At 36.8% G+C, this 26,324-nt stretch overlaps 1 protein-coding gene across 3 annotated transcripts in view; it reads right to left on the bottom strand.

The window, feature by feature from the left end:
* Nucleotides 1-7,826: 7,826 nt before the first annotated feature.
* LOC149807238 (uncharacterized) overlaps nt 7,827-26,324 on the bottom strand; it is a 50,527-nt gene continuing 32,029 nt past the window's right edge. For all 3 annotated transcript variants that reach the window (XM_089963936.1, XM_089963930.1, XM_089963922.1), the window contains exons 5-6: nt 23,490-23,603; nt 7,827-9,285 (exon numbers count right to left, since the gene is read on the bottom strand). In XM_089963936.1, the coding sequence (XP_089820062.1) occupies nt 9,221-9,285; nt 23,490-23,603 (179 nt within the window). In that variant the 3' untranslated portion in view covers nt 7,827-9,220. The remainder of the gene's footprint in view (nt 9,286-23,489; nt 23,604-26,324) is intronic.

The following is a 26,324-nucleotide window of genomic DNA, read 5'->3' as shown; positions in this document are numbered from 1 at the left end:
AGATTCATGTTCTCTCCTGATTATCCTGTAAATAAAAGGATGAAAAGGAAAATATTGAGAGGGAATGGGGGGGATAGCTAATGATACAAGTCTAGGCTGAGTTTCAGTTGTTGTCTCCACAATAAAGATTTACATTTGCACTATAAATATGTTAAGGTAGCAGTCTGCTGTTTTAAAAATCAGTGCTTAGTTAAAAAAAGACCTGTTATAACATAAGCAATATGATGTGGCCTTTTAAGAAGGTGAACTTGGTTTCATTGACATGGTAATACTATAAATATTTACTCACCAGCATACACCTTTCTTGGTATTTAATAAGAGCTGTAAATGACTTTCAACTCGTGCAAATTTGATGAATCTTTAGATGCTCATTCAGCTATTATTGTGTGAACAGTTACCGACAGGTACCTTTATTTAATGGGCACTTAGTGACAGGGTACCTTTATTCAATGGGCAGTTAGGGATGGGGTACTTTTTCCCATACTCTTCTATTCATGGCCCTTTTTTTGGTTAAGACGTACCCCTCTGGTGGCCTAGTAGTTAGAGCATCCACCTCAGAAACAGGAGGTCATGGGTTCTATCCCCGGCTGAGTCATAGCAAAGACTTACAAAAATGGTACTAACACCTGCCTCACTTGGCGCTCAGCATTAAAAGGTTAGTGTTAGGACTGGTCGGCCTCGTGTCAGGATAATGTGACTGGGTGGGACATCATGCTACATGTCAGCAGCATGATGCCCCAGTGCTAGACATCGCTATAAACTGCCACACTGCAGACATCATGCGATATGACTGAAAAATTGTTATAGCTATGTTAAAAATCCAAATCTCACACACACACACACACAACAAAGGGTAACACAAGAAATACATGCCAGCTTATACATATTTAGTTATTCTGAATTGCTTGGATCGTTATCTATGTAACAACATTTAAAACAGTCAAATACTCCAACATTTCACAAGCAGTCATCCTTATTTATATTTTTTGTATTACTTCATCATGTTTTTGCCAAGGTGTGATTATATAAGAGCTATTTTTGAAACTGTGCTTTAAAAATGGAACTTTCTGTTTCCTGTATTACCATATTTACTCACTAATAAGTCGAGTCAAACTGCAAACAAGAAAGTTCTTGATCTGCCATAGTATAATGTGTTTGCAGATCAGGGTCATTGTTGTTTGTTCTACTGTACAGACCAAGATCTGCCAGTGCATTATGTGATGGCAGATCTGAGTCTGTGCAGTTTGCAGTTTGGCTTGTCTTATAAGCGAGTATATTCAGTAGACACCTTTTGAAATTTTTTACCACATGTTTTATTCACAAAATATGATGATATTTGTCTGTCCCATGTTGTGTAAGAAATGTTTTCAATAATAATTTAAAGGGTAATCTTCATCATGCATTCCTGTTTGTTTTTCATAATTATGACTTGTTAATTTGCACCATTACAAATGCAGCTTTATAGATAAGTCATGTTTGCCTCATGCACACATGTGAATAAGGGCTAAAAAGTATATTATGGATATGTCTATAAAGGTTTTAAAGGGCCAAAAAGTACATTGTATATTTGTCAGTAATGATCTATGCAAAGTTACAGTGCAAATGTATCATTAATTAATTTTTTAACTTGAGTGGATATTTTTTGTGACTATTTCCACAGAAATAATTTTTGCAAAGTTAGCGATATATTTGTTAGTATTTGTCTTGACTCAAATGTGAACTGTGTCGTCTTGACCTTTTGACCTGTCAGTATTTGTCACATTATTTAATTCACTATAGATACTGAGAAAATATTTTTTTAAAGTCAACTGTACATGTCATTTGCAATCATATGCAGAATTTAACAGAGAATTGGTACATGTGTAAAGGCACATAATGACTAGGGCTGTTCCAGAAATAAATCAAGGTTGGGCTGTTAGACATATTCTCAAAGATGCCTACATCCTATCAAATTTTATTTTAGATTGATATGCATGCAACTTTTGACTCAATATTTATTACCCCCACTACCCATATTTAATTAACTCAAGTGCCTTTGAATCCCACACCCTCTTCAATTCTGGAACAGTCCTTTTCACAGTTTCTTACAATTTTGTCTTGCGAGGAATGTTAAAGGGTTTCTGTCCTTTGATAAAGTTGTATATATGTGCCAGCATGAAGAGACAATGTAAATTTAAAATCTTTAATGGACAGTTTGATTCTCATGCAGATTTAATATGTTCTTATGAAGCATTTTAATTCAGATGAAGCTAATTGCATTTCTTTATTTCTGACAATGATCACATGAAATACATATCATTCCTTGGTTCTGACAATGATCACATAGAATACACATGATTCCTTGTTTCTGATAATGATCACATAGGATACACCTCATTCCTTGTTTCAGACCATGATCACTTGAAATACATGTCATTCCTTGTTTCTGACAATGATTACATGGAGAACACATAATTTCCTGTTTCTGACAATGATCACAGAGAATACACATCATTCATTGTTTCTGACAATGATCACATGAAATACATATCATTCCTTGTTTATGACAATGATTACATGGAATACACTGATTTCCTTGTTTCTGACAATAATCACATGGAATGCACATCATTCCTTATTTCTGGCAATGATCACAGAGAGTACACATCATTCCTTGTTTCTGAAAATGATTACATGGAATACACATCATTTCCTTGTTTCTGACAATGATCACATATAATACACATCATTCCTTGTTTCTGACAATAATCACATGGAATTCACATCATTTTGCTTACAGAATTTTGCTCAGTATTCCTTGCCAATCAGTTCCTAATCTTTTTAAATGGGATCTTAGTTAGGTCATAATTACATTAAGAGATGATTTTATTTCTGACAAGTCACTTTGTTAGAACATGCATGTAGCTTGTCATAAAGTATGACTATATTCTAGTGATCCCATTGAATGTTAGATCTTGGTTTTCAAAATCATAAAATGAATATGATTTCTTCAAATATGCAAATAAAAAACATTGTACAATAGGTGAAACTACCGTTATGGACAGAAGTGTGTGTGTGTGTGTGTGTGTGTGTGTGTATGTGTGCATGCTATTTACGGTACTGAGATTCTGCTTTTTAATGCTTTATTCTTATTTGATTTTTGTAAGGGGTTGGCATCTGTGGTTAGTCTTAGATGCTGAGATGTAGTGGCCTTCAGTTGGCATATGCTAAATGTGTTTGTCATAGACTGCTTCACTTGGCATAAACTGTTGTACTTGGCATAGACTGTTTCATTTGGTTTTGACTGTTGTACTTGGCATAGACTCTCTTTCACTTGGTATAGATTGTTGCACTTGGCATACTCTTTTGCACTACACAAAGACTAAAGGTGATTGGTATAGACTGTTGCACTTGGCATACACTTTTGCACTAGACAAAGACTAACTTTCTCATGATTATCATGTATAGAGCATTGATCTTCCATGTCTTTGTGTCATAATATGTTGTGATTGTTACTTCATCTCACATAGTGAAATGATGGCCTTGGAGTTGAGTTCTTGTGATAGTTACATTATCTCACATATTGAAATGATGGCCATGGAGTTGAGTGGTTGTGATTGTAACATAATCTCACATAGTAAAATGATGGCCATGGAGTTGAGTGGTTGTGATTGTAACATAATCTCACATAGTAAAATGATGGCCTTGGAGTTGAGTTCTTGTGATAGATACATTATCTCACATATTGAAATGATGGCCATGGAGTTGAGTGGTTGTGATTGTAACATAATCTCACATAGTAAAATGATGGCCATGGAGTTGAGTGGTTGTGATTGTAACATAATCTCACATAGTAAAATGATGGCCATGGAGTTGAGTGGTTGTGATTGTAACATAATCTCACATAGTGAAATGATGGCCCTGGAATCGAGTTCTTGTGATAGTTACATTATCTCACATAGTGAAATGATGGCCTTGGAGTTGAGTTCTTGTGATAGTTACATTATCTCACATATTGAAATGATGGCCATGGAGTTGAGTGGTTGTGATTGTAGCATAATCTCACATAGTGAAATGATGGCCATGGAGTCGAGTTGTTAGGAATCATTCACTTGCTTTTAATTATTAATATGGTATTGTTCTCACAACTATAACAGTCATTATTTATACTATGTCTAGAATTCAAAACTGAATTGTGTTATTAATATGGATATCATTGATTATTGTAATTTGTTCAGTCTGAAATGTTTGTATTGTTTTCGACAGTTGTGGTTAATCTGACAGTAATGCTTAGACATTTATTTTTCATCCAGTTAAAAGGACTAATGTTGCAGTTAATCTCTGTAAATGACTCATTCAGTCAAAAGGACTAATGTTGCAGTTAATCTCTGTAAATACCTAATTCAGTCAAAAGGACTAATGTTGCAGTTAATCTCTGTAAATGACTCATTCAGTCAAAAGGACTAATGTTGCAGTTAATCTCTGTAAATGACTCATTCAGTCAAAACGACTAATGTTGCAGTTAATCTCTTTGTAAGTGACTCATTCAGTAAGTTTACTGATAAATTTAATAAATTTGCAATTCCATGTGGCACGAGAAATGACCCTGGATTCTCAAAACCTTGGAATTCAAAACTCCATCTAAAAACTCTGTCCAATACAATGCTTTTTATGACGTTTATATATGCACTGAGAAAATTACGGGTAATGATAATATTTTAAATTCTATGATTTTACTATTAATTCAGAGCCAAATCAGAATTTCTTTTACCTAAATCTTTGAAACATTTTGAAGAGTTTTGAGTCATGTATATTGTGCTTGATTTAAGATGATTGTATGCTATTTTGCAGGGACTATTGTTCTTTGCTCATACTATTTCTTCTTTGCAGGGTCTACAAGTTCATTAAGTAAACTTGCAATTTTTGAATTATTTAAATACACCAAATATTAGTCATTCAAATTTGGTGAAGTTGTTTTGTCATGTACTGAACCACCTGGAAGAAATATGCAGTGTATGAAAAATGAGTTTGCAGTAAAGCTTAATCTCTTCATCGTAAGAAATCAAATTTGACTTGATTTTAGTCATATAATAATACTGTTACATTTGATATCTTGTTTCACTGACAGATTCATATTACTGTCAGGTGTAATTTTTACAATGGAGGACTGCAGGGACTTGCTTTTTGATATGGACTTAAAAGAATAGATACGTGTGAAAGTCTTTACTATTTAATAATTTATGCAGGCATCAAAGAGTTCCACTTCTGCAGTGAATTGATTACTTCTGAGATTGATGTAAACTTGAGGTAGTTTGCGGATGGAGTCTGTACACATGGAGTACCATCATAAATTACCAGCTGCTTATGAGTGAAACCTTGACTTGTTTTCACTAGCAAAGATAAATGTAACGTTGGTTTTAATCATTGAAGCACTTGGAATGGTCTGTTTGAATTAGCCTTAATAATACCTGTTTTAGGGTGGTTTTATTTTCAAAGCACTTGTTTGATTCGATAATGGCCTTAAATTGGCTAATAGATTTGATTGTTGCATGTATTTATGTGATGTGATCGTGTTTGTGAAAATGTACTAAAGAGTAGATTGTGCCTTGCTTGAAAAAGCCTTGAGATGGCGAAGATGATCATTTAGATGGAACTCATTAGAGTGAAAAGTTACAATTACCACGAAAGACTTTTTAAAGCTACAATTCTGTTGTGGCCAGAGCATTCAAAACTGGAATATTGCTGTTGAAAGTTTTTGTGCACTTTTACAGTGACCTTGTATTGTGTGGAGCAAGAGGTGTGAATGATAAATAAATCTCCGGACATCAAGATATTAGACATTAAAAGGTTTCAGATTCATTTTTGGCCTTGACCGATACCTAGGTAGCCTCCAAATGCCTGGCCTGTTTCCACCTTTTTCATCCTTCCTGTCTTTCATGTCATATATATATATATATATATATATATATATATATGGAAACATCCTCCTTGCTGACAACTGGCTTTCACAAGTTTATATAGGTGTATATTGAGGATTAAGATTGCAAGCATGTACATTTAGTGTAAATAAAATAACATATTCAATTTCTTTGTATTTTCCAGGTTATTGTATTCATGCCCATGTCTACCATATAAAACAAATATTGTGTGTAAAATGTGTTCACTGCCACCAATTTTAAACATATCATGAGATTTACCTGAATAAAAGCATGAATAAAGATGATTTTGTTTGCCTCTTTTTGTCATGCACATGAAACCAATCCGATTTTCTCTCATTAGCTTGCTGAAGAATTTCTTTAAATGATTAGGTGTCTTTTATCTCACAGTTATGTGGTTTGTCAAAATTCCAAGACTGTTATGCTTGTAATCAGAAGTGTAAATAATAATTTTCACATTTGTTTTTTGTCCTATTTGTGCAGCATAAGTAAGACAGCTGTACCAGTTTTCCAATGGCTTCTTCAGCATTGATGCCAACAATGTTGCGAACCTCCAGCAATTTCATGAACCCCCAAGTTTTATCCCCACACCATCTGATAGCATGTTTGTGGGGATATAGTAATCTGCCCATTCAATGCCATTAACTTTCAGTTTTTATCCCCTCACCAACCAGTAGAATGTTCGTGAGAATACAGTATTCTTTAATGGGTTCATTCATTTTGTTGGTTCATGACCTGTTTGTAACTCCATCTGTATCCTAAGCTTTATTTCATCTACACTTGCTAAGCTACATATATAGTGATGCATCTCAGTAAGAGGAACTCCTCTGTAGGTTACTGTGGGACTCCTCTGTAGGTTACTGTGGCATATTTTTCATGCTTCGATGAATTTGTTTATAACGCATTGTTCATTACACCATCCATACCTAGGACCTCATTACATTTTGATTCATCAAAATTGGTATGTTTATACATCACAGGAAGAATAATTAGGCCATACTGAAAGTCACAGTGAATTCATTTTCATTTTAATCATCCCTGTCTGTTGAGGTTGTCAAAAGTCATGTACTGTGCAATCAGTCATCCCTGTCTGTTGAGGTTGTCAAGTCATGTACTGTGCAATCAGTCATCCCTGTCTGTTGAGGTTGTCAAGTCATGTACTGTGCAATCAGTCATCCCTGTCTGTTGAGGTTGTCAAGTCATGTACTCTGCAGTCATCATCCATATTTGTTCAGGTTGTAAAGTCATTTACTGTGCAATCAGTCAAATTATAGCAGTCCACAGATGACAGTAATATGCAAGTTATCTCAGGACTTTCCTATGTTATCACAGGACTTTCCAGCAAACCTACTTTTTGTTCTAGGGACTTTCCAATGAACCTATTTTTATTCAAAGTTGCATAGCTGATTCAGGAAATATTTTGATGCTCATTGCATGCTTCTTTTTCATCACTAACCTTTCCACAACATGCATCTAGTAAAGTTATGCTCATTGAAAGTCATGTATGGTGTTATGTAGTCTTAAGCAATAAAATTGCCTTGGAAGCATAAATACTGAATTTAATATTATACACGCACATGGTGTTTTTAAGCATTGTTGTGTAACTCTTTATATAATTCTTTCATAAATGTATAGATTAACTTCTTTTTAAAAACACTGATGGATGATGGTTTCAGAAAGCAGCTGTGCTTACATGTTACACATAATTTCATGGCAGTCATGTTGAAAAATCTTGTACACAAAAAGTAGTGTAAAATTTACAACAATACTTCCCTGTCTGATAATTCGTGTCTATACTTGCCTGTTCAATAATTCTATCTAAACTTGCCAAATTGTGTTAAACGCAGAACAGGAGAATGGTCTTGTTCAAAATAAAGGATAGGCAACATCAAAAACAGAAGAAAAAGAGTCTTCCACTTGAAATTTTATTGCAAACAATAAATAAGTGCTTTAGATGACAAATGTGACCTTCCTTATTTTTATATTTTTCTTCAGATTTGTCTCAGAGATGAACAAATGTCAGTGTTATATCAAGAATTGTGTTATTGGCAGTTAAAGTAACAGAGAGATAGAATACTCCATTTCAATTCATATTTACAAAATAATACATAATTATAATAAATAAGAAATTAGTATTATGTTCCTATCAGTGTTGTCATATTTCATATTGAACTGTATAAAAAAAGATTTTAGATTTCAAACTGAGTGCAGATAGATGAAGGATAGAAAGTGCAAGAAATCTGGTAAAGTAAGTAATTATGTACATTTAGATAGTGCCAAACAAAATGATCCGAGTGCCCTCTCTGCTACAGAAAGTTACTTTCCATACTTTCATTTAACTCTGAAATTCAAACAAATTACAGTTGATAGACAAGCACAGGTCCAGACTGAATGTAAGACTGAATAAAAGTACAGCCAATCAATAAAAATTTTTACCCCACTTTAGCGGAAAGCAGGACAGAGTCATTTTGCATTGATACAAATTTCCCAAACTGCTTGATAGATTTTCATCATACTTTGGTTTAATTATTATGCAGGTAAAATAATTTATTCTAGGACATGTTTACTGAGCCCTTTTGCTTTAGGGTCAAGGTCAAGATCATTAAGGTTTATGCTAAAGTGTTTCTATTTGATTAAACTTCAATACCTTTCATTTCCACCAACCCCTTGATGGATTTCGTCATACTTGGGACGAGCCATGATGAAGCTAAAACATTCTGCAGAATTCTCACCTGCCTCTGACCCTGGGATTAAGGTCACAGTCATAAGGTTTAAGCTAAAATTTTCCATTTACTCATATTTCGTAGACCCCTGGGACGAATCATTATGAAAATAAAACAATTTCTTTCAAAAGATGAAGCTCTCTCATTTTGACCTTGGAATCAAGGTCGCATGTTTAACTAAGGCTTTGATGCAGATCATATCCATGTTTTGAATTTTCAGTCAGATTGTAAAAATAGTCAGTGACCATATGGTCTGAAATCGTCAAAGTACATAACATTTCTATAACAAACATGCAAGTTCTAGCACACGCAAAATATAAATAGCTGAATGCAATTTCTCAAACATCGCTTCTGAAAATGACCTCAGAAGCAAATAATTATACACTTCAAAATCAGGTATGTAAATGTAAGAAAATATCAATTAACTCATTAATACTGTAACGGAATAAAGTCTCATGATCAAAATTGGGTGCGAACAACAAACATCGTTCTGCCATCTATTTCAAGCATGTTCATCGATCCAAATAGAAATTAACTTCATAGTTCAACTGGATTGGCTGTTTTGGGAAAAGAAGGAGGAGTCTATCTCATGACTAGCCAATTGTCTCTCTCAAAACCCATCTTCTTATTCAACTCGCATGCAGGGGCTGAAAAATAAACAAATACAAGTAAAGGTTTTGCAGGCCATGTGAGCAACATATGACATTACCACACCTTGTCAAAGAAAAGTCCATTGCTTAATTACAATTTGCAAACAAAATGCAAGTATTGAGCCAGGTCATTTTCATTTATCTACCAAACTTAAGTTAAAGTGTCGGTAAAGTCATTAACTGACAATTAGTTGAAGATGCTACAGTGAAACCTAGGGCAAAAACAACTCCTAGTCAAGAAAGAGCCACAAAACCCTATACATTGATCAAGAAGTACAAAAATGCAATCGGATCATTGTCATAGTAAGATAGGGAACATACATAAATTTCATCTAGGGTAGGGGGACACATGGAATCGATATTGGGATGAATGACAGGTAATCAGGAAGGAAGGAAGATATCACTTGAGAAGGGCTTTCTGTACTGGAGTCAGACTATATTTGTAATTTCTTTAATAATTTGATAATGATTACACGATTGCAAATAGCAAGTTTTGAACAGTTTATCTCGACTATAAAAGAGTCTCAAAGAATTGTTGCAAAATTAACCAAAGTCTGTTTATACGGGAAACGTCTTTACACCATCTGGATGAAGTAAAACCACTACACGATTCATGATGTACATATGTACCGATTTTGACTATCGAGTTTTCACGGACTTTTTGATTTTATAGCATTTGAAATTAAACTTCATAAATAAAGGGCACAATCATATTTCGAGGGGCCAAGAATCTGCCTCCACATTCTGACGGAACAACAGTAATTGTAAGGTGTTACAGTGTTGCAATTGCAATAGAGAAAAACCGATAGAGAAAATAAAAAGGAAAGGAAATACAAAATATATATGTTATGACTGTGTAAAAGAAATTAAAATTATCTGGTGTTACAATAAAGGAAATGGGCAGGTCAGGGAGAAAAATGATAAGAAAGTTAGAAGAGAATGGGGGAAAATAATAAATAGAGATTTAGCTTATTTGTGCAAGAAAATTTGACTTATAACTTCAGATGAATGTTGTTTGACACGCTAATATTTCAGTCAATAAAGCTAAAACATTATTGCTAATAAATGGATCTGAGATTGAAAAATCATCAATTAAAGAATCATGACATTGTCCAGCAACTCAGGCCAACTGACATTACCATATCACATGAAACAAATTTAACCAAGTACAAAATTTGCTAAACTGAGACTAGTTTTCACGTGCAAACCATTAAAAATTTTTGATAACTACACTTCAATTTTTAACAATGATGACTCTATCAAAAGATACAGATCACAAGATGACATCAAATGTTGGTAGAATCAACTAAATATCGTGGTATATCCTACCGTAATTTCATAGACAAAATGTACAAGACGTATAGAAATCGTTTGACAAATTGTGTTTATTTCCAGAGAGGGAAACTGCTGTCTGAAAGGAAAATGCCTTTCCCTATCGATAATGATGAATCAAATCAAATAAAAATATCATAGATATAAAGCATTATGATTTATTCTGCAACAATTTTAGAATTCTGCCACATGTGACCGTGGATATCTAACGGAACAAATAATTACATGATAGATGATGGGATAGAAGAACATAAAACTGTACACCACGGTTTTGGGGATCCTGCATCTGCTGTGGTTTTCACTGCTTACAGATGTAACTATAGCTAAGGCTATTGTACTGTTGAATACTAGAAAACAATGTTCGCTGATAAACGTTTTTTTTCTGATGGGCAAGGAAGATCAAACAGGTATGAAATACTACTTTTTCAAACTAGCAATGGTCTGACATATGAAGGCTAAATCAAAGCATTAGATCATATGTAATCTGCATCATAGGTGCACATGTAAAACCAGAACATCCATTACACATTCTGTTTGGACAGCAATCAGCGCTGTTAAAAGGCTTCTATCGATGTTAGATCAGCAAGGTTACGACACATGGAAAACATAATGGTTAAATTTCATTGACATTATAATGAAAATGGGTGATATCATTGGATACAACAGCAATTCACAGGGATCTACTGACTCGTTTATACTGAGATTAAATTCCAACATTAATACTGAACTTATAAACAGAGGATAGTTTTGTATTGAGTGAATAACGGATATACCGCATCGAGTGTGTGAAAATACTTGAGTTTTTCACCCACGAGATGAAATACATCCGTTATTTCTCTTGGAAAATCCACCAATACAACGACTGAGATAATCGAAGAGGGCTATTCCAAAGGCTGAAACACAATATGTTACAATGCAACAGCAAAATTAAAGAGGACAAGAAAGCAAATAAAGTAAGTGTTATGGAGAGAAGAAGTATTGTGAGGACAAGAGTCATAATGTCAGGATGACCGAACCTGTGTAGAGCACATCTACTAATTCTATCCGTTACTTTGACGTTCAACTGACACTTGACAAATTAGAAACGCAAACAAAAGAAACAGAAAAAAACTAAAACAAAACATTTATCACTTAAGAGCAAGCAATGAAATATTTTGATACGGTTGCGAGAGATGCGATGGTTTATATTTTCATAAATTTATAAAATAATGACCCCTCCAATACCAAACCCATTGGTGCCAAAAAATAAAACATGTCCAGTAAGGGGGGGGGGGGGGCGAGACAATCTGACTAGCACTCCTGAACAGCCAACGTATCACTCTACCGATATGTCCAGGCAAGGCTGCCATTCTTTTGGCCAAACAAACAAAATAATCAGTAGAATGTTATCAACTTCTTTGTAATTTTATCCTAAAGTCTATGAGTACTTTATGATTCCAATGAATAATTGAAATAAATTAATCCGTTTAAATAATAATTGAACACAGCTAAAAGACTGATTCAGCTACAGATGTTAAGATTTGAATGAATAATTCTATTTATTACAACCTTTATATAAAAAGCTAAGACACAATAAGAGAAATATGACAAGGGTAAATTTTCCTAACAAAATTCTTCAGTAAGATCACTTCTCGAAAAACTTTTAAGGTCGAATATTTACCCAAAATATCTTAAAGCGCAACACAGTCATAGAGCTATCTAATGTTGTTTACAAAATGACCCTTACAATTAACAACCATGAACAAAAAGCAAAAAACGATACAGATATACAGATATACATAACAATGATCTTTAACTTAACTGCACGACTGGATCTGTTTGTGAGATTTGATGTATATTTGACATTCAACCTCAGTAGTGAAGGGGGGCACTTTACGGACAATGGGAATTAGCATTAAAAACACCCCTGGGTTAGTTTACGGACAATGGAAATTTAACATGGCGAAAAATCGTGGGTCAGATTACGGACAAGGGGAATTAACATGGCAAAAAATCGTGGGGCACTCTACGGACAAGGGAAATTTAACATGGGAATAAATCGTGGGACAATCTACGGACAAGGGGAATTTAACATGGGATTTTTTTTTTAAAAAAAATTTTTTAAAAAAAGGGGTAGGCAATGGAAAGGCTATCTCTTTTCGAGAAATATGGCTGGCCCTAAAAAGGGCCTTTGGTTTATGTTAATATGCCCTTAACATAAAGGGCATTTGCGACATCTTCTTTTCCTCAAACTTCGTCTTACAGCAGGGCCATACATCAGAGTCCTCTTGAGGCAACCTTGTCTCTCTATATAGACTCTTCTTATCCACAGGCTGCTGTTGGTCCTGTGGACAACGGTCCACTTGGATCGGACATACATGAGCATGTCCGTCCTGAACATCATTGTTGACACAAGGGTTGAAGATTCAACGTCTGTCCACATGTTGAGGCTCCGAGAATAGGTGAATCAATGCAGTGAACTGCGCTTATTTATAGGGACAGGAAGGATTGAAACGGATTGAGTTCATTCACCAATCCTAACACGCGTTACAGAATTCAGTCAGCCCGCATCCAATCCGAAGAGAGCAGTCTGTGACGTCACGTAGTCTATATAGATTCGCTAGCGCTTGTGTGCAGTCAATCTATGCGACAGTGATTCAACATGACGGAAACTCAGAAAACGATCCATTGGGGTGCACCAGCAGGGGAGACTGCCCAAGGGAACTCGGACTTACTTTCAGAAGAGGTGAATTGGGATTTTGTGGATTTTCTCTCCTCGCAAGAATTTGTTCCGGAACGTTCGTTACCTTCTTCATTACCGCAAGTGGAAAATTTTAGACAGAGACAAAAAGAAGAATTGGAGAAATTTATACAACGACAAAAGGAAGCGGAACAGGCTTTTCTCCTACAGCAAAAGCAACAAGAAGAAGAGGTAAGAAAAAAACAACAGCAGCAACAGCAAGAAGAAGTAGCAGCAAAGAAACAAGAGGGTGAAAATCAAACGGTCACGGTACTGTTGGACATTTTAGCGGAGTTAAGAAGTCTGAAACAAATGTATCAGACTTCTTTATCACGACCGAAGAGAATACGACCTTCCCGAGCTAAACACGTTAACCCTGTGACTAAGCCTACCGTACCACCCTTAGTGATTTCAACCCAATCATTATCAACATTACGCAGTCCAGAAGTAGGCCTTGGCCGTGGCAAAGGCATAAGGCAGTTAAAGTTGATTGCTTAAACTCACCCTTTCACCATGAAGAAAAAAGGCCCTTTTCAGGGCCACCCAATACTCTTGAAAAGAAATACAATTTCAATTTGCCAATAACTCAAAAAAATAAACCCCACCCATTTTACCCTTATAGTACGTGTCTGTGTATGAGTGCGTGAGTGTACGTTCTTCTTTTAAAATCACAACTCAAAGACACTTACCTTATATCATTCATTTATTCTTTTCTCCATTTTTTACAATCCAATTCACAATTCACAACACAACACTTTAATTAAAAGTTCATTGACTTCTTCTTTCTCCTTGTTTACTCTCTCTGTTTTTTAAATTTCTTCACCGTCTTTTCCTCATTTTCTTCCCTTCTTCTTTTCTTCTTCTCCTCTTTCTTTGCCTCTTGTGAACAGAATTGTCTTTTTTCTTCCTCTTCTTTCTCTGAAGAATCCCTCTCTTCTTCTGAAGAATCCCTCTTTTCTTCTGACTCCTCTTGTTTCTTTTTTGGGCAATCTGGAGACCAATGTCCTTTTTCTTGACAATAATAACAGGTATCTTGACTTTTGTCTTTTTTAGTCCCTGTTTTTGTTCGTTTTTGACGGTCTGGACACTCTGAAGACCAATGCCCTTTCTTCTGACAGATATAGCAAGTATCTTGACTTTTATCTCTAAAGGAAGGAGAGTAGTCCGTAGGCTGGTCTGAAGAGAATTTTCTAATGACCCCTCGCAAAGCTCTGACGAAACGTTCCATCTGGTTAGTCTCTTCCATCGTTGTGCTCGGCTTGAGAGTGAAATGAATAGTGAAAGGACAAGACACACACCCTTTTATATACGCTGGTCTGCCATGACTATAAAGTAGTTTATGGTGTTTGAACTTGAGTCATTTGACTTTTTGCTTTCAAGATGAAACGATCCCATTCATTCGAGAAGAAAGAAGAAGAAAGAAGTAAGAGGCAGAAACGTGATCTATCGCCTCGTACCAGGGCTGAAATCTTGGCACAAATTCATGCCAGTGATTTTGAAGAGGACATGAGTGAACCAGAATCCGAACCCTCTAAACCAAGTCCACCACCCTTTGTCAACCCTGAAAAGTACTATTCCATTCGAGAGACGGAAAAGCGCTCCTCTAGAAAATTTAGAACCACGGCTTACAAATACACGGTGAAGTTTAAAGATTTCAAGGCTGAAGTACCGTTAGAGAAAGCAGAAGTGTTCATCACCGAGGTGTGGGATTCTTTGCTCACCACACTCAAGCGACAATGTCAACCCAAAGAAGACGATCGCTTGAGACTTTCCATACAACACGACGGTTTGAAATCCCCTGTTTGGATCGAGTTTAGCACCCCTGCAGAATTGACTGCTTCCAAAGTCATGGACAAGATTCAACACGTACAACAATCTAATGATCAGTTTGACATCACCGATGGTAAAGCCACACTGGACATGACCCACGTCTCTCCTCCTCAAGGGACAGGACGCAAAAAGATGTTATTGGTGGACGACCTTCGCAACACCAAAAAGAGTCTCGTCCGAATTGACAACCCTCATGACCAGATGTGCTTAGCCCGTGCCATCGTGGTGGGACGAACCTATGCCAACAAGAACGACACGGTAGAATGGAAAAGAACCTGGGACACTATTCAACGTTCCGACCGAGCCAAACAACGAAATGAAGCAGAACTCCTGTTACAACAAGCCGGACTGCCCAAAGACACACCCTGTGGCATTCCTGAGATGCAAAAATTGCAAGAGGTCCTAGCTCCACGATACACCTTGAAAGTGCACCCTCAAGAAGTGCGCGGACCTCTATTGTTTCGAGGGCAAGACTTTAAGGACGGAAAATACATTCATGTCTATTATCACGATGACCATTTCGATACGATTACCACTATCACTGGATTCCTGGGATACAGTTATTACTGTGAGAAATGTGACCATGGTTATAACAATCGAGAGCAACACAAGCATTGTGGATCGAAATGCACAGGATGTTTGGCCTCTTCACCCTGTCTGAGCGAAGAACCAGTGCCTTGTTCAACTTGTCTGCGCACGTTTGTCAGCCCTACCTGTTACCAACAACATTTGAAGACGCAAGGTTCACAGAAGAAATGCGCTTGTCAACTGCTGAGATTGTGCTCTACGTGTGAACAAGTCATACGTACCAATAATACCAAGGCACACGTATGTTCAGGAAAGAAAAAATGTCACATTTGTCACCACATCGTGGACTTGGAACACCAATGTTACGTGCAAAAATACCAACCCCCACCAGAGAAAGAGGACGGTCACAAGAAGAAAGGCAATTTCATCTTTTTCGATTTCGAATGCATGCAAGAGACCGGCATTCACATTCCTAATTTCTGCGTGGCTCATCGAGCGTGCGAGAAGTGCATTCAAGAACCTATCTTCAGTCATTGCCCTCACTGCAGCAAGATTCCTGGAGGGCGTGAAAAAATCTTTCGGGGGCCGAACACGTTAGCCGATTTTGCCCAATGGGTCTTAGACCCCGTCGACAAGACGTGGAGCCAAGAGGACATCGAACGTTACGGAGATTGTCATCGTCATGCCACGGTGATGGCTCACAATTTCTCCGGATACGATGGACAGTTTCTTTTGAGGTACTATACGGAACAAGGCACCGAACGTCCTAAAGTGACTTTGAACGGAGCCAAAATCATTTTCATGCAAGTGGGACAAGTACAGTTTAAAGATTCGATGAGCTATTTGGCCATGCCTTTGAGTCGAATGCCTAAAACGTTTGGAATGACAGAAATGGCTAAAGGGTACTTTCCACACTTTTTCAATACGGAAGCCAATCAACACGCCGTTCTACCCCATTTACCTGAGGCTCACTATTACGACCCCGACAACATGCGTACCGAACAACGAGAAGCTTTCTACGCTTGGTACCAGATTCACGCCTCGGACCCTTTCGACTTTCAGGAAGAAATGCTAAAGTATTGTCGTTCCGACGTGGACATTTTACGGCGTTGCTGTGGAAAATTTCGAGAACTGTTTATGGAACACGGAGGGGTCGATCCTTTGAAAGAAGCTTGCACCATTGCCAAAGCGTGTTCCTTAGTGTATCGACAACGATTCATGCCTGAAAAGACCGTGGCTGTCATCAGTCCTCAAACGACCCACTTTGTCAAACGTCAATACTCGGTCAAAGCCCTACGTTGGTTACATTACTTGTGCGACAAGGAAGACAAGTGGATTCAGCATGCCCGCAACGGAGGGGGCGAAAAGACCATCGGAACGTATTCGGTCGATGGCTGGGACTTAGAAAACCCCAAGATCGTGTACGAGTTTAACGGTTGCTTATTTCACGGATGTCCCGTCTGTTACACTGACCGTGGCACCAAGAATCAGTTTTTGCAACGAACCATGGAAGACCTGTACCAGGACACTTGTCAGCGACGCCTAAAGTTAGAACAGCAAGGATACCAAGTGGTGGAAATGTGGGAACACGAGTACGATCACCGTATGAAAACCGATCCCGAGTTTAAACGCCTCGTGGAAAGTTACCAGTTCATGGACCCGTTGAACCCGAGGGATAGTTTGTACGGAGGAAGGACCAATGCCACCTGTTTGCTGTACCAAGCCGACGAAGAGAAAGGAGAAGAAATCAAATACTTGGACGTGTGTTCGCTGTATCCCTACGTGTGCAAATATTGTCGCTTTCCTACAGGGCACCCGCAATTGTTGACGGAACAAATCGACTTGGTCAACATTCGACAATACGAAGGCTTGATCAAGTGTAAAGTTTTGCCTCCCACGAACCTATACTATCCCGTCTTACCTCACCATTGTCAAGGCAAACTGATGTTTCCCTTGTGCCGTACTTGTGCCGAAACGTGCAACCAAGACCAACCTTGTCAGCATACCCAGGAAGAACGTGCCTTGACGGGAACCTGGGTCAGCGTAGAATTGTTCAAAGCTCTGGACATGGGATACCAACTGTTAGAAGTGTACGAAATTTGCCACTTTCCCAAGACACAACAGTACCACAAGGGTGACCCTACTCAGAAAGGCATTTTCGCCGACTACGTGGATGCCTTTTTGAAACTGAAGCAAGAAGCCAGCGGCTATCCTTCCTGGTGTCACACTCCCGAAGACCAAATAAAATTCAAAGAGAAATACTACGAACAAGAAGGCATCACTTTAGACCACATCGAGAAAAACGAAGGCAGGCGATCGTTTGCCAAAGTGATGTTAAATTGCTTGTGGGGTAAAATGGCACAACGACCGTGTTTACCGAGTATCTGGACGAAGCTTGGAGTCTCATCTCGAACAAAGACGTGTTGCACCAGTGGTATAAAGACTTGCGTGAACATTCTTGTCCACCATTAACCACTCAAGAGATCCATCGTATCGAAGCTCTCCTGAATCAGAGTGAGGAAACAGAACGAATAACCGTTTATTCGTCAGACATTTTCAAGCAAAAAGTCAGGATCGAATTGACGACTTATTATTACCTGTGAAGAAGAAAACACAAAACAATGGATACCTGGGAACTTTATTACCTTTTGAACCACAGTTCGTATACGGCTTCTTGGAATCCTGTCGTCTGTGCTAAAGATGAACTCCCTCATCGCAAACCTAAAGACCATCAAGCTTACGTGATCAACACGGACGACAGTCATCTCCCAGGAACCCACTGGGTAGCCGTCTACTTTCCTCAAGAAGGATGTGTGGAATATTTCGATTCGTACGGATTGCCCCCTTTGGAAGACGATATCATCAACTTTATGAGAAGAAATGCTCAAACCACCCGATTCAATAATGTGAAATTACAAGGCACAGATTCCTTGGTGTGTGGACAGTACTGTGTGTATTTTCTGCATCATCGCAGCCTGGGCTATTCCTTAGAACATTTAGTGACTCATTTCGATCCTCGTTCTTCTGCTAGAAACGATGTGAAAGTAGATCGATGGTTTTGTGACCATTATGCTTATCTTTTGTCTCAAGCTAGGAAACGTAGTGTCCATCAATGGCCTAATGATTTCCAACAGTGGAAATCACAATTTCATTCACAACGTTGTCAGCCCTGTTTAAAGTAGGTTGTAAAATGAGAAAAAAATGTTTGTGATTTGAAAAAAATTGTTTGATGTTATAGTGTTGGATTATTGTTAAAAATGTTAGAGTTGTTGTTTAGTGTTAAGTGATTTTTGAATAAAAAATGTTGTGTTTTGAAAAAATGCTTTTGTGGTTTGTTTAGCTATAAGAATGTTGGATTGATGCTCTTTCATTTCTTACTATCCCTCTCATGAACGTTGCGGCTCGAAAAACCGTGTGGGGGATGTTTTCCTTCACGTCCGCGCTTTGACTTTGAGAACCGGTTTGTTCCCAGTCTAACCATCCATTGTCGACTCATCCTCCTACGAAGATGTGCTCCAAACTAGCTAAGCTCAACGAAGCCTACGTGAATTTGCATAGGGTCAGACACAGTCTGATACCGAAGCCAGAAGAAATAGAGAATGTGAGAATGTTAAAAATCACTGAAGACCTGATAGAAGAGCTCTTCAGAGAAGAAATGAACAGGGAGAAAGAAGAATGGACAGAGAAGTACAGACTTCAGAGACAGCAGCAACAGCAGCAACAGCAGCAACAGCAGCAACAACAGCAGCAACCTGAAGCTGACAGAGGCTTTGTCGATTGCCGTATCGACACTAAAGAGTTCTTCTTCTCTTTCCGAAGAAGCAGACCTATCGCCAAAAAGTCTATCCTCAGAGGACATCGCATTCTTAGAAACTAAAAAAAGAATGCCATAGCAAACAAAAAAACAGCCCTTTTCAGGGCTACCCAATACTCTAGAAAAGAAATAACGATCCATTTGCCAATGTGTGTAGGTAGAGTAGTGTGAAAATAAACACTAACTCTTTTTTAAAAAAATGTCAGGGTATGTGTTTGTGTGTTAGTGTTTGTAAGTGGTTAAGTAAGTTGGTATGGATAGTAGATTAAAATGATGTTTGTTTTTTTGGCTGTTAGAGGTGTATATTTTGGGTTAGATTGGATTGCTTTGCGTATGTGGATAGTCTATTGAAGTGATTTATAAAAATTTTACAATAGTGATGGGTAGCATAAAAAAGTGAGTGAGTGTTTCTTTTAGGTCCGCGCGTTGTTTTGGGTCATGATCTAGGTAAGATGAATTTTATGTTTTTAGGGGGATGTTTTCCTTCACGTCCGCGCTTTCAGTATAAATTAAAAACTAATCGTCAGTTTGGCCCATCGTCGACCTGTTAACAGCAAGACAATGAATACAAGGATTGTGAAGCTGCTAGAACTCCAGATGCACCTGGAATATGCCAGGCGCATAGTAAACGAACTATCAGCGGAGGCTATCGTAGAAGAAGCAAGAATGAAGAAAGAAGAGGAGGAGAGAAGAGAGAGGGAAGAAGAGGAAAAGAAAAGAGAAGAGAGGATGTCGTTCAATATTCCGGAGACAGAGGATTGGGGTGTTGAAGCGAATCATCCTCCCTCTGCGCTCCCCAGAAGAAAGGTGAAAGAAGACTGGGGAAGAAGATGCGTGTGTGGCGCCAGGCCAGGAAGGTGCAACCATTAGATAGGTGCATCAGGAGTTCAAAAAAACCAACAGCCCTTTTCAGGGCTACCCAATACTCTAGAAAAGAAATAACTATTAATTTGCCAATGTGTGTAGGTAGAGTAGTGTGTATATAAACACTAACTCTTTTTTAAAAAAATGTGAGGGTATGTGTTTGTGTGTTTGTGTTGGTAAGAGTAAAGGTATGTTTGTGAGAATAGTAGACTATGGGTTTCTTTATTGTTTCTTAGCAATTGTGGAGAGTATAGTTTGGGTTATATTATATGAAATGAAAAAGTAGGGGGATGTTTTCCTTCACGTCCGCGCGTTGTTTGGTCATGATCTAGGTAAGATCCATTTTATGTTTTTAGGGGGATGTTTTCCTTCACGTACGCGCTTTAAGTATAAGAACCCACAGTATTCGTCGTTCAAACCATTCTGCAAAGAATAAAAAGAAGATGGCGTCAAACCAAATGGACAAAATACAAACCTTGCAAGACGTTTTAGACAACTTAGGAATAATGGAACAGATGCTAATAAGACTCGTTGAAGACCATTATTCCTATAGTCCCCATCGTGTAAAGATGGAAATTAATAACTTAAGAAAAGCAAAGGACAAGATTAGTGGTGTCATGAAAGAGATAAAGGAGGAGAAGGAGGATGAAGAGGAAAGAATAAGAATACGCAAATGGAACGAAAAAATTGAAAAAGAAGAAGAAAATGAGAAGAGGAAGAAAGAAGAAGAGGAGGAAGAGAAGAAAGAAGAAGAGGAGGAGAAAAAAAAGAAAGAAAAGAAGAGAAAGAGTGTTGGAGATAAAATAAGAAGTTGGTGGAGGAAAAGAAGAAATTAGAAGCAGAAGAAGAAAACCCAAAGGCCCTTTTCAGGGCCCCCATATTTCTCGAAAAGAGATAGCCTTTCCATTGCCTACCCCTTTTTTTAAAAAAATTTTTTTAAAAAAAAAATCCCATGTTAAATTCCCCTTGTCCGTAGATTGTCCCACGATTTATTCCCATGTTAAATTTCCCTTGTCCGTAGAGTGCCCCACGATTTTTTGCCATGTTAATTCCCCTTGTCCGTAATCTGACCCACGATTTTTCGCCATGTTAAATTTCCATTGTCCGTAAACTAACCCAGGGGTGTTTTTAATGCTAATTCCCATTGTCCGTAAAGTGCCCCCCTTCACTACTAACCTCTATGAGTGCCTTTTGCATATTTTCTTGTACAGTCCAAACCTAATTTACAACAGAGTTTGCGAATAATAAGTCCAATTCAATTTTATTGTTTTACAGTTTGTTGTACAGTATCAGATCTTACGATATTTTGATCTTCCAAACCTCTAACAAGATTTATATCATCTACCATTTCATCATCTATTAAGCTATTATTTTGTTGTTATAGACATCATGCTTTTTAAAAAGTTGTTAAATAAGACAATAGACTGACAATCAACTATGGGCATTCAGGACATTGAAAAACTAATTATTCCACTTTTGCTTAGCAAATTCACATCGCCTGCTTGATAGCATATGCACTTTGACCTGATAAAATTGTTAACATGGTACAGGCAAACATTTACCTGATAAGATTGTTAACATGGTACTGGCAAACATTTACCTGATAAAATTGTTAACATGGTACAAGCAAGATAAAATAAAATATGCATTGCAGTGTTTTTATTAATAATTGTCAAGATAACTGAGCGAAACTAAGACACAAAAGGGTGCCAACACAATTTACCATGCAATGTTAACCTCTGTCCCGATCGTTTTCTAGTACATGCTTTTTACAAAGATATTGAGGTTTACAAATCGTCCCCCATGTTCAAGGGAAACGTTGTGAAGCTGATCGTTTAAATTATTTTATCAAGTTATATAGTTATATACTACCTCATTACAAATGAAGTTTTGCCTGATAAAATTGTTAATCAATACATTGATTAGACTCCACAGTTCCATTTGAGACTGCATCGCAACAAAGTCTGTAAGACATTAATGAGATTAGAAATTTTCTGGTCAGTGAGGTCGAACACTACAAAGGTATGAGAAATAAATACAAAACTGAATTTGAGTCAAGTAGGGGACCCGTTTTACTTAGCGTATTTTGAGGAAAATATTTAACACACTCCCACACACACCACACACACACGTTTTCCGTATAAATATCCCAAGTTGACTAAAATAAATCACATGCCACGTTGGTGAATGTTAGATTGACAAGATTGAGGGTGAGGAACAGGAACAGGAAATAGAACGCAAACAAAACAAATTCTTTTTTAAGGATTTAAAGAGTGTACATGTATGTCAGTGTTTTTCATGACTACCGTGATAATATTTACTTTTACGAGAAATAAAAAAGCCTGATTTAATAAAATAACATATCATGCGACTAGCTACAGTGCAAACATGATGACCATCTTACTTAGAATGACAGTAATTTGTTATAACAATAAGTCCAAATTTTCACCAGATTTGAAGTACCCCGTATGACTAAGGTAACTGTTCAACGCTTTAACACAATATTTTTTGAAGTACTCCGTGTAACGAAGGTAACTATTCGATGCTTTACCACAAGATTTGAAGTGCTAAGTGGAACTAAGGTAACTATTCAATGCTTAACACCTGATTTTTAGTGCTGCATGTAACCAATGTAACTATTTGATGCTTAACACCAGATTTTCAAATTCAGACAGCAATTTACGTATTGTTAATATATATCTCAATATTGTAGAATAAAGTCACTAATTGTGCTTCAGCTAAAACTTACTGTTGATCCAAGTATAAGGTGGTATCCATGATATCATTTTAAAATAGGTTTGCTTTCAGGATTCAGTGCCTGTTAAATCAAAGTCTGCCATAGACAGTATTGGAGAAATGTTCCCATCCCATACCTGACACTCATCTCATATTTCTTGGAATATTTATACATCCCGAGTTTTTATGTTGTGCTTTGTGTTGCTTTTCAAACGCTGTCGTGCGTTTATATTGAATGTGTGATTTCTATACAAAAATATTAAATAATGTTTAACCACGCTACTTTTATACAACTTAGTTCCATACGTGATAGAGAAATTAGACGAAAATAATGGTGACCATTTAACAAAGGACAATTTTGCAGGGGAAATAACTCACCACGTGGTGAATCCATTAGATACTGATGTTTGAATTCAGGTTCTGCTTTGGGTTGAATTAAGTGACCCCCTGGGGTCTCGTCCATCTGAACTGTATCTTGCCACCTAACGATGCCTAAGAGACAAAAATAAGAACATAAGAATCATGATTTAATCTCTTGCCAAAGGCTTACTGATTTATCTGAAACATTTAACTGACGCTAACATTTTAGGAAGAATTCACGAATCGCACAATAAACAGTACTTAAAAAGAAAAGACGTTGCTCATTGGAAGAACTCAAAAACTATTAAAATGTATAATAATAACTTCACATCATCGTCAGAATATACACATTTATGATTTGTGCTAAGTTATTATTATTATTATTATTATTATTATTATTATTCGGACTAAAGATGGCTTCTTGACTTAATAACGATATACACATATGCACGAGAGCGTAGCTCCTAATGGACGTATAAGTTTTAGAGGACAAGGAATCACAAGGAAGATACTGTTTATCAGCTTCCAATCATTCAGCTGGATGCGTATTGCATGGAATAACACTCATGACTAATACAAAATGATGATACGCATTGCATGTAATGACGCCATCAACTGCTAAAATATGACACTTACTGCGTGGAATGACGCAATTACTGAAACAATGGGATACTTATCGCATGGAATGAACCCAAAAACTGATAAAACATTATATTTATTAATGGACTCACTCAAACGACTAATACATCAGGATACGTATTAATTTATATTGTATGTTTAATTTTGGTCCCTAGTTGAAAGTTATAAACAATATATCTACATTGCTAATTTTTGTTTATGATTGTAAGTTGTAAAGAACATGTTTACGTAGGATGAATTTAAGTTCAGTCTTGCTTATAGTTAGAGTATGGTTCCCGTTGGAAATATTCACATTCTGTTACGTTATATGCCAAGTGAAAATTTGCATAAATAGGGATTTGATAAACAAATAATTTATTCCTGTTTTAGACCAGTCTGTCAGATATGATTTAAGAGGAATAATTTGCTTAAAATATTCAATGGAATTACTAAAATGCTAATTGACGTTTGGATATACACATTTTTTTTACGATTCTGTGAACTCATTCAAAGACATTGTTGATTGCACTTCTGTGTTATATCAGGACATTCAATAGAATTGGAATTAATTTTGAACATTCTATATTTTTGGCCTTGTGATATGATATATAGGATGATTTGGAATGTATTCACAATAACATGCCTCTTTTATTCCCACTTTGTCTTAAAGAGAAAAAAAAAAAAAACATGCTGATTTTACTTAAATGGTTCGTTTCTCTTCTGTCGTATATTAAGATCTAGAGTAGCAACATTTATTGGGGTTTCGTCCGGGATTTGAATATTTTAAATATATTTCAGAGATATTAGAAATTTACATTAAAATTGAAACTGACTTTGTTTTGGAATTTCCATTGTCCCTGGTAAAGATTTTAACTCACACATTTGAACAATCTTTATTGAAACCAACAAACATTCACACTATCAACTAATTTAGTTTCGAATTTTACCCAGAAGAGGTTAGAGTCCTACAGAGGAAGGGTTAGAGTCTCTGAAAAAAGACTAGTAGCTTGAACTTGGCAGACATTATGATCCTCCTGAAGCGAAAGCGTCTTTAACAAAAGCAGGTGATAAAGAAAGTTTTGATTTATTATCGGGCGGAAAAGTAAAGGAAATGTTGGTTGACTGATACATCTAGATATGATAGAACATTAAAGGAAATACAAATGCTGATATAGACAGAAAAATTAAATGCAATAGAGATTACAAGAATTAGAACTGGCAAGCGGAATGCACTCCCCACCCTTTACACAAAGGTTCAGGTTTTGATGTTGCCAGAAATATTAGGTTAGTACGCCTTTTTTATAAAAATAATAAAAATACACAGAAAGAAAGAAAAGAAGTAGATAAATATGTACATCCCTTTAAGGAAAATGCTGAACGCTTCACATGACTAAGAGACCATTAGACGTTATTATTACAAAGTGTACTTACTGGCAAAGCTCGTGAAGTATACACTTTACTGTCGGTAAAACAGAGTGTTGATTATGATGTGGGTAAGAAATATATTTTGAATGGTTATGAGTTGGTACCTGAGGCTTATCACCAAATTTTAGAAACTATGGAAAAGAAATTGGACAAACCCATGTCGAAGTTGCAAAGGGAAAAAGAACAACTATTATATAGGTGGTGCCAAGTCAAGAAGGTTGATAAAAATTGTTATAATCCGAGGCCGCTCATATTAATTGAAGAGCCCAAGAATTATATCCATAGTGGTGTCAAGACCAGTCTTAATGAGCAAAAATTGCTGCTCGACCAGCTGATGATTATTCTTTGACCCACACAGATATATCTGTCAGTACGTCTTCCTTTTAGCAGTCGTTTTGGTAAAATGTAATCTTAGTCTCACACGAGTATTTCTAAATTTCAAACCGGCACAACTTTTAGAAATCAAACATATAATAAGACTGATCATAAATCCTTATATCATTCTATGTGCAATTGTTGTAAAAAGAAAGGACACGTTATTCCTGATTGCTGCTAGGTCGAAAAATAAGCAGCAAAATGAAGGACAATGATATTCCAAATGCTCTTCTTTCAAAGCGGTCAAGATTGTTACGTCTTATATGGAAAGCAATATGTTTGTTGAGTCAGTCAAATTCCAGTCTGATTCTTTTTTTTGTTGAGAATAATGAACCATTAATGCAAGAGGATTCTATTGGAGACTTTGCCGAGTGTATCCTATTAAAATACGAAGGGACGCATGGGCGTCTTGTAGTGTTTTGTTATCCGGTATTT

The sequence above is a fragment of the Sinohyriopsis cumingii genome, chromosome 1 (assembly GCF_028554795.1).
Source record: "Sinohyriopsis cumingii isolate HCF-2022 chromosome 1, ASM2855479v2, whole genome shotgun sequence".
NCBI classification, from domain to species: domain Eukaryota; kingdom Metazoa; phylum Mollusca; class Bivalvia; order Unionida; family Unionidae; genus Sinohyriopsis; species Sinohyriopsis cumingii.
The sequence above is the reverse complement of the archived record's forward strand: the minus strand, read 5'-3'. Positions and strand labels throughout refer to the sequence as shown.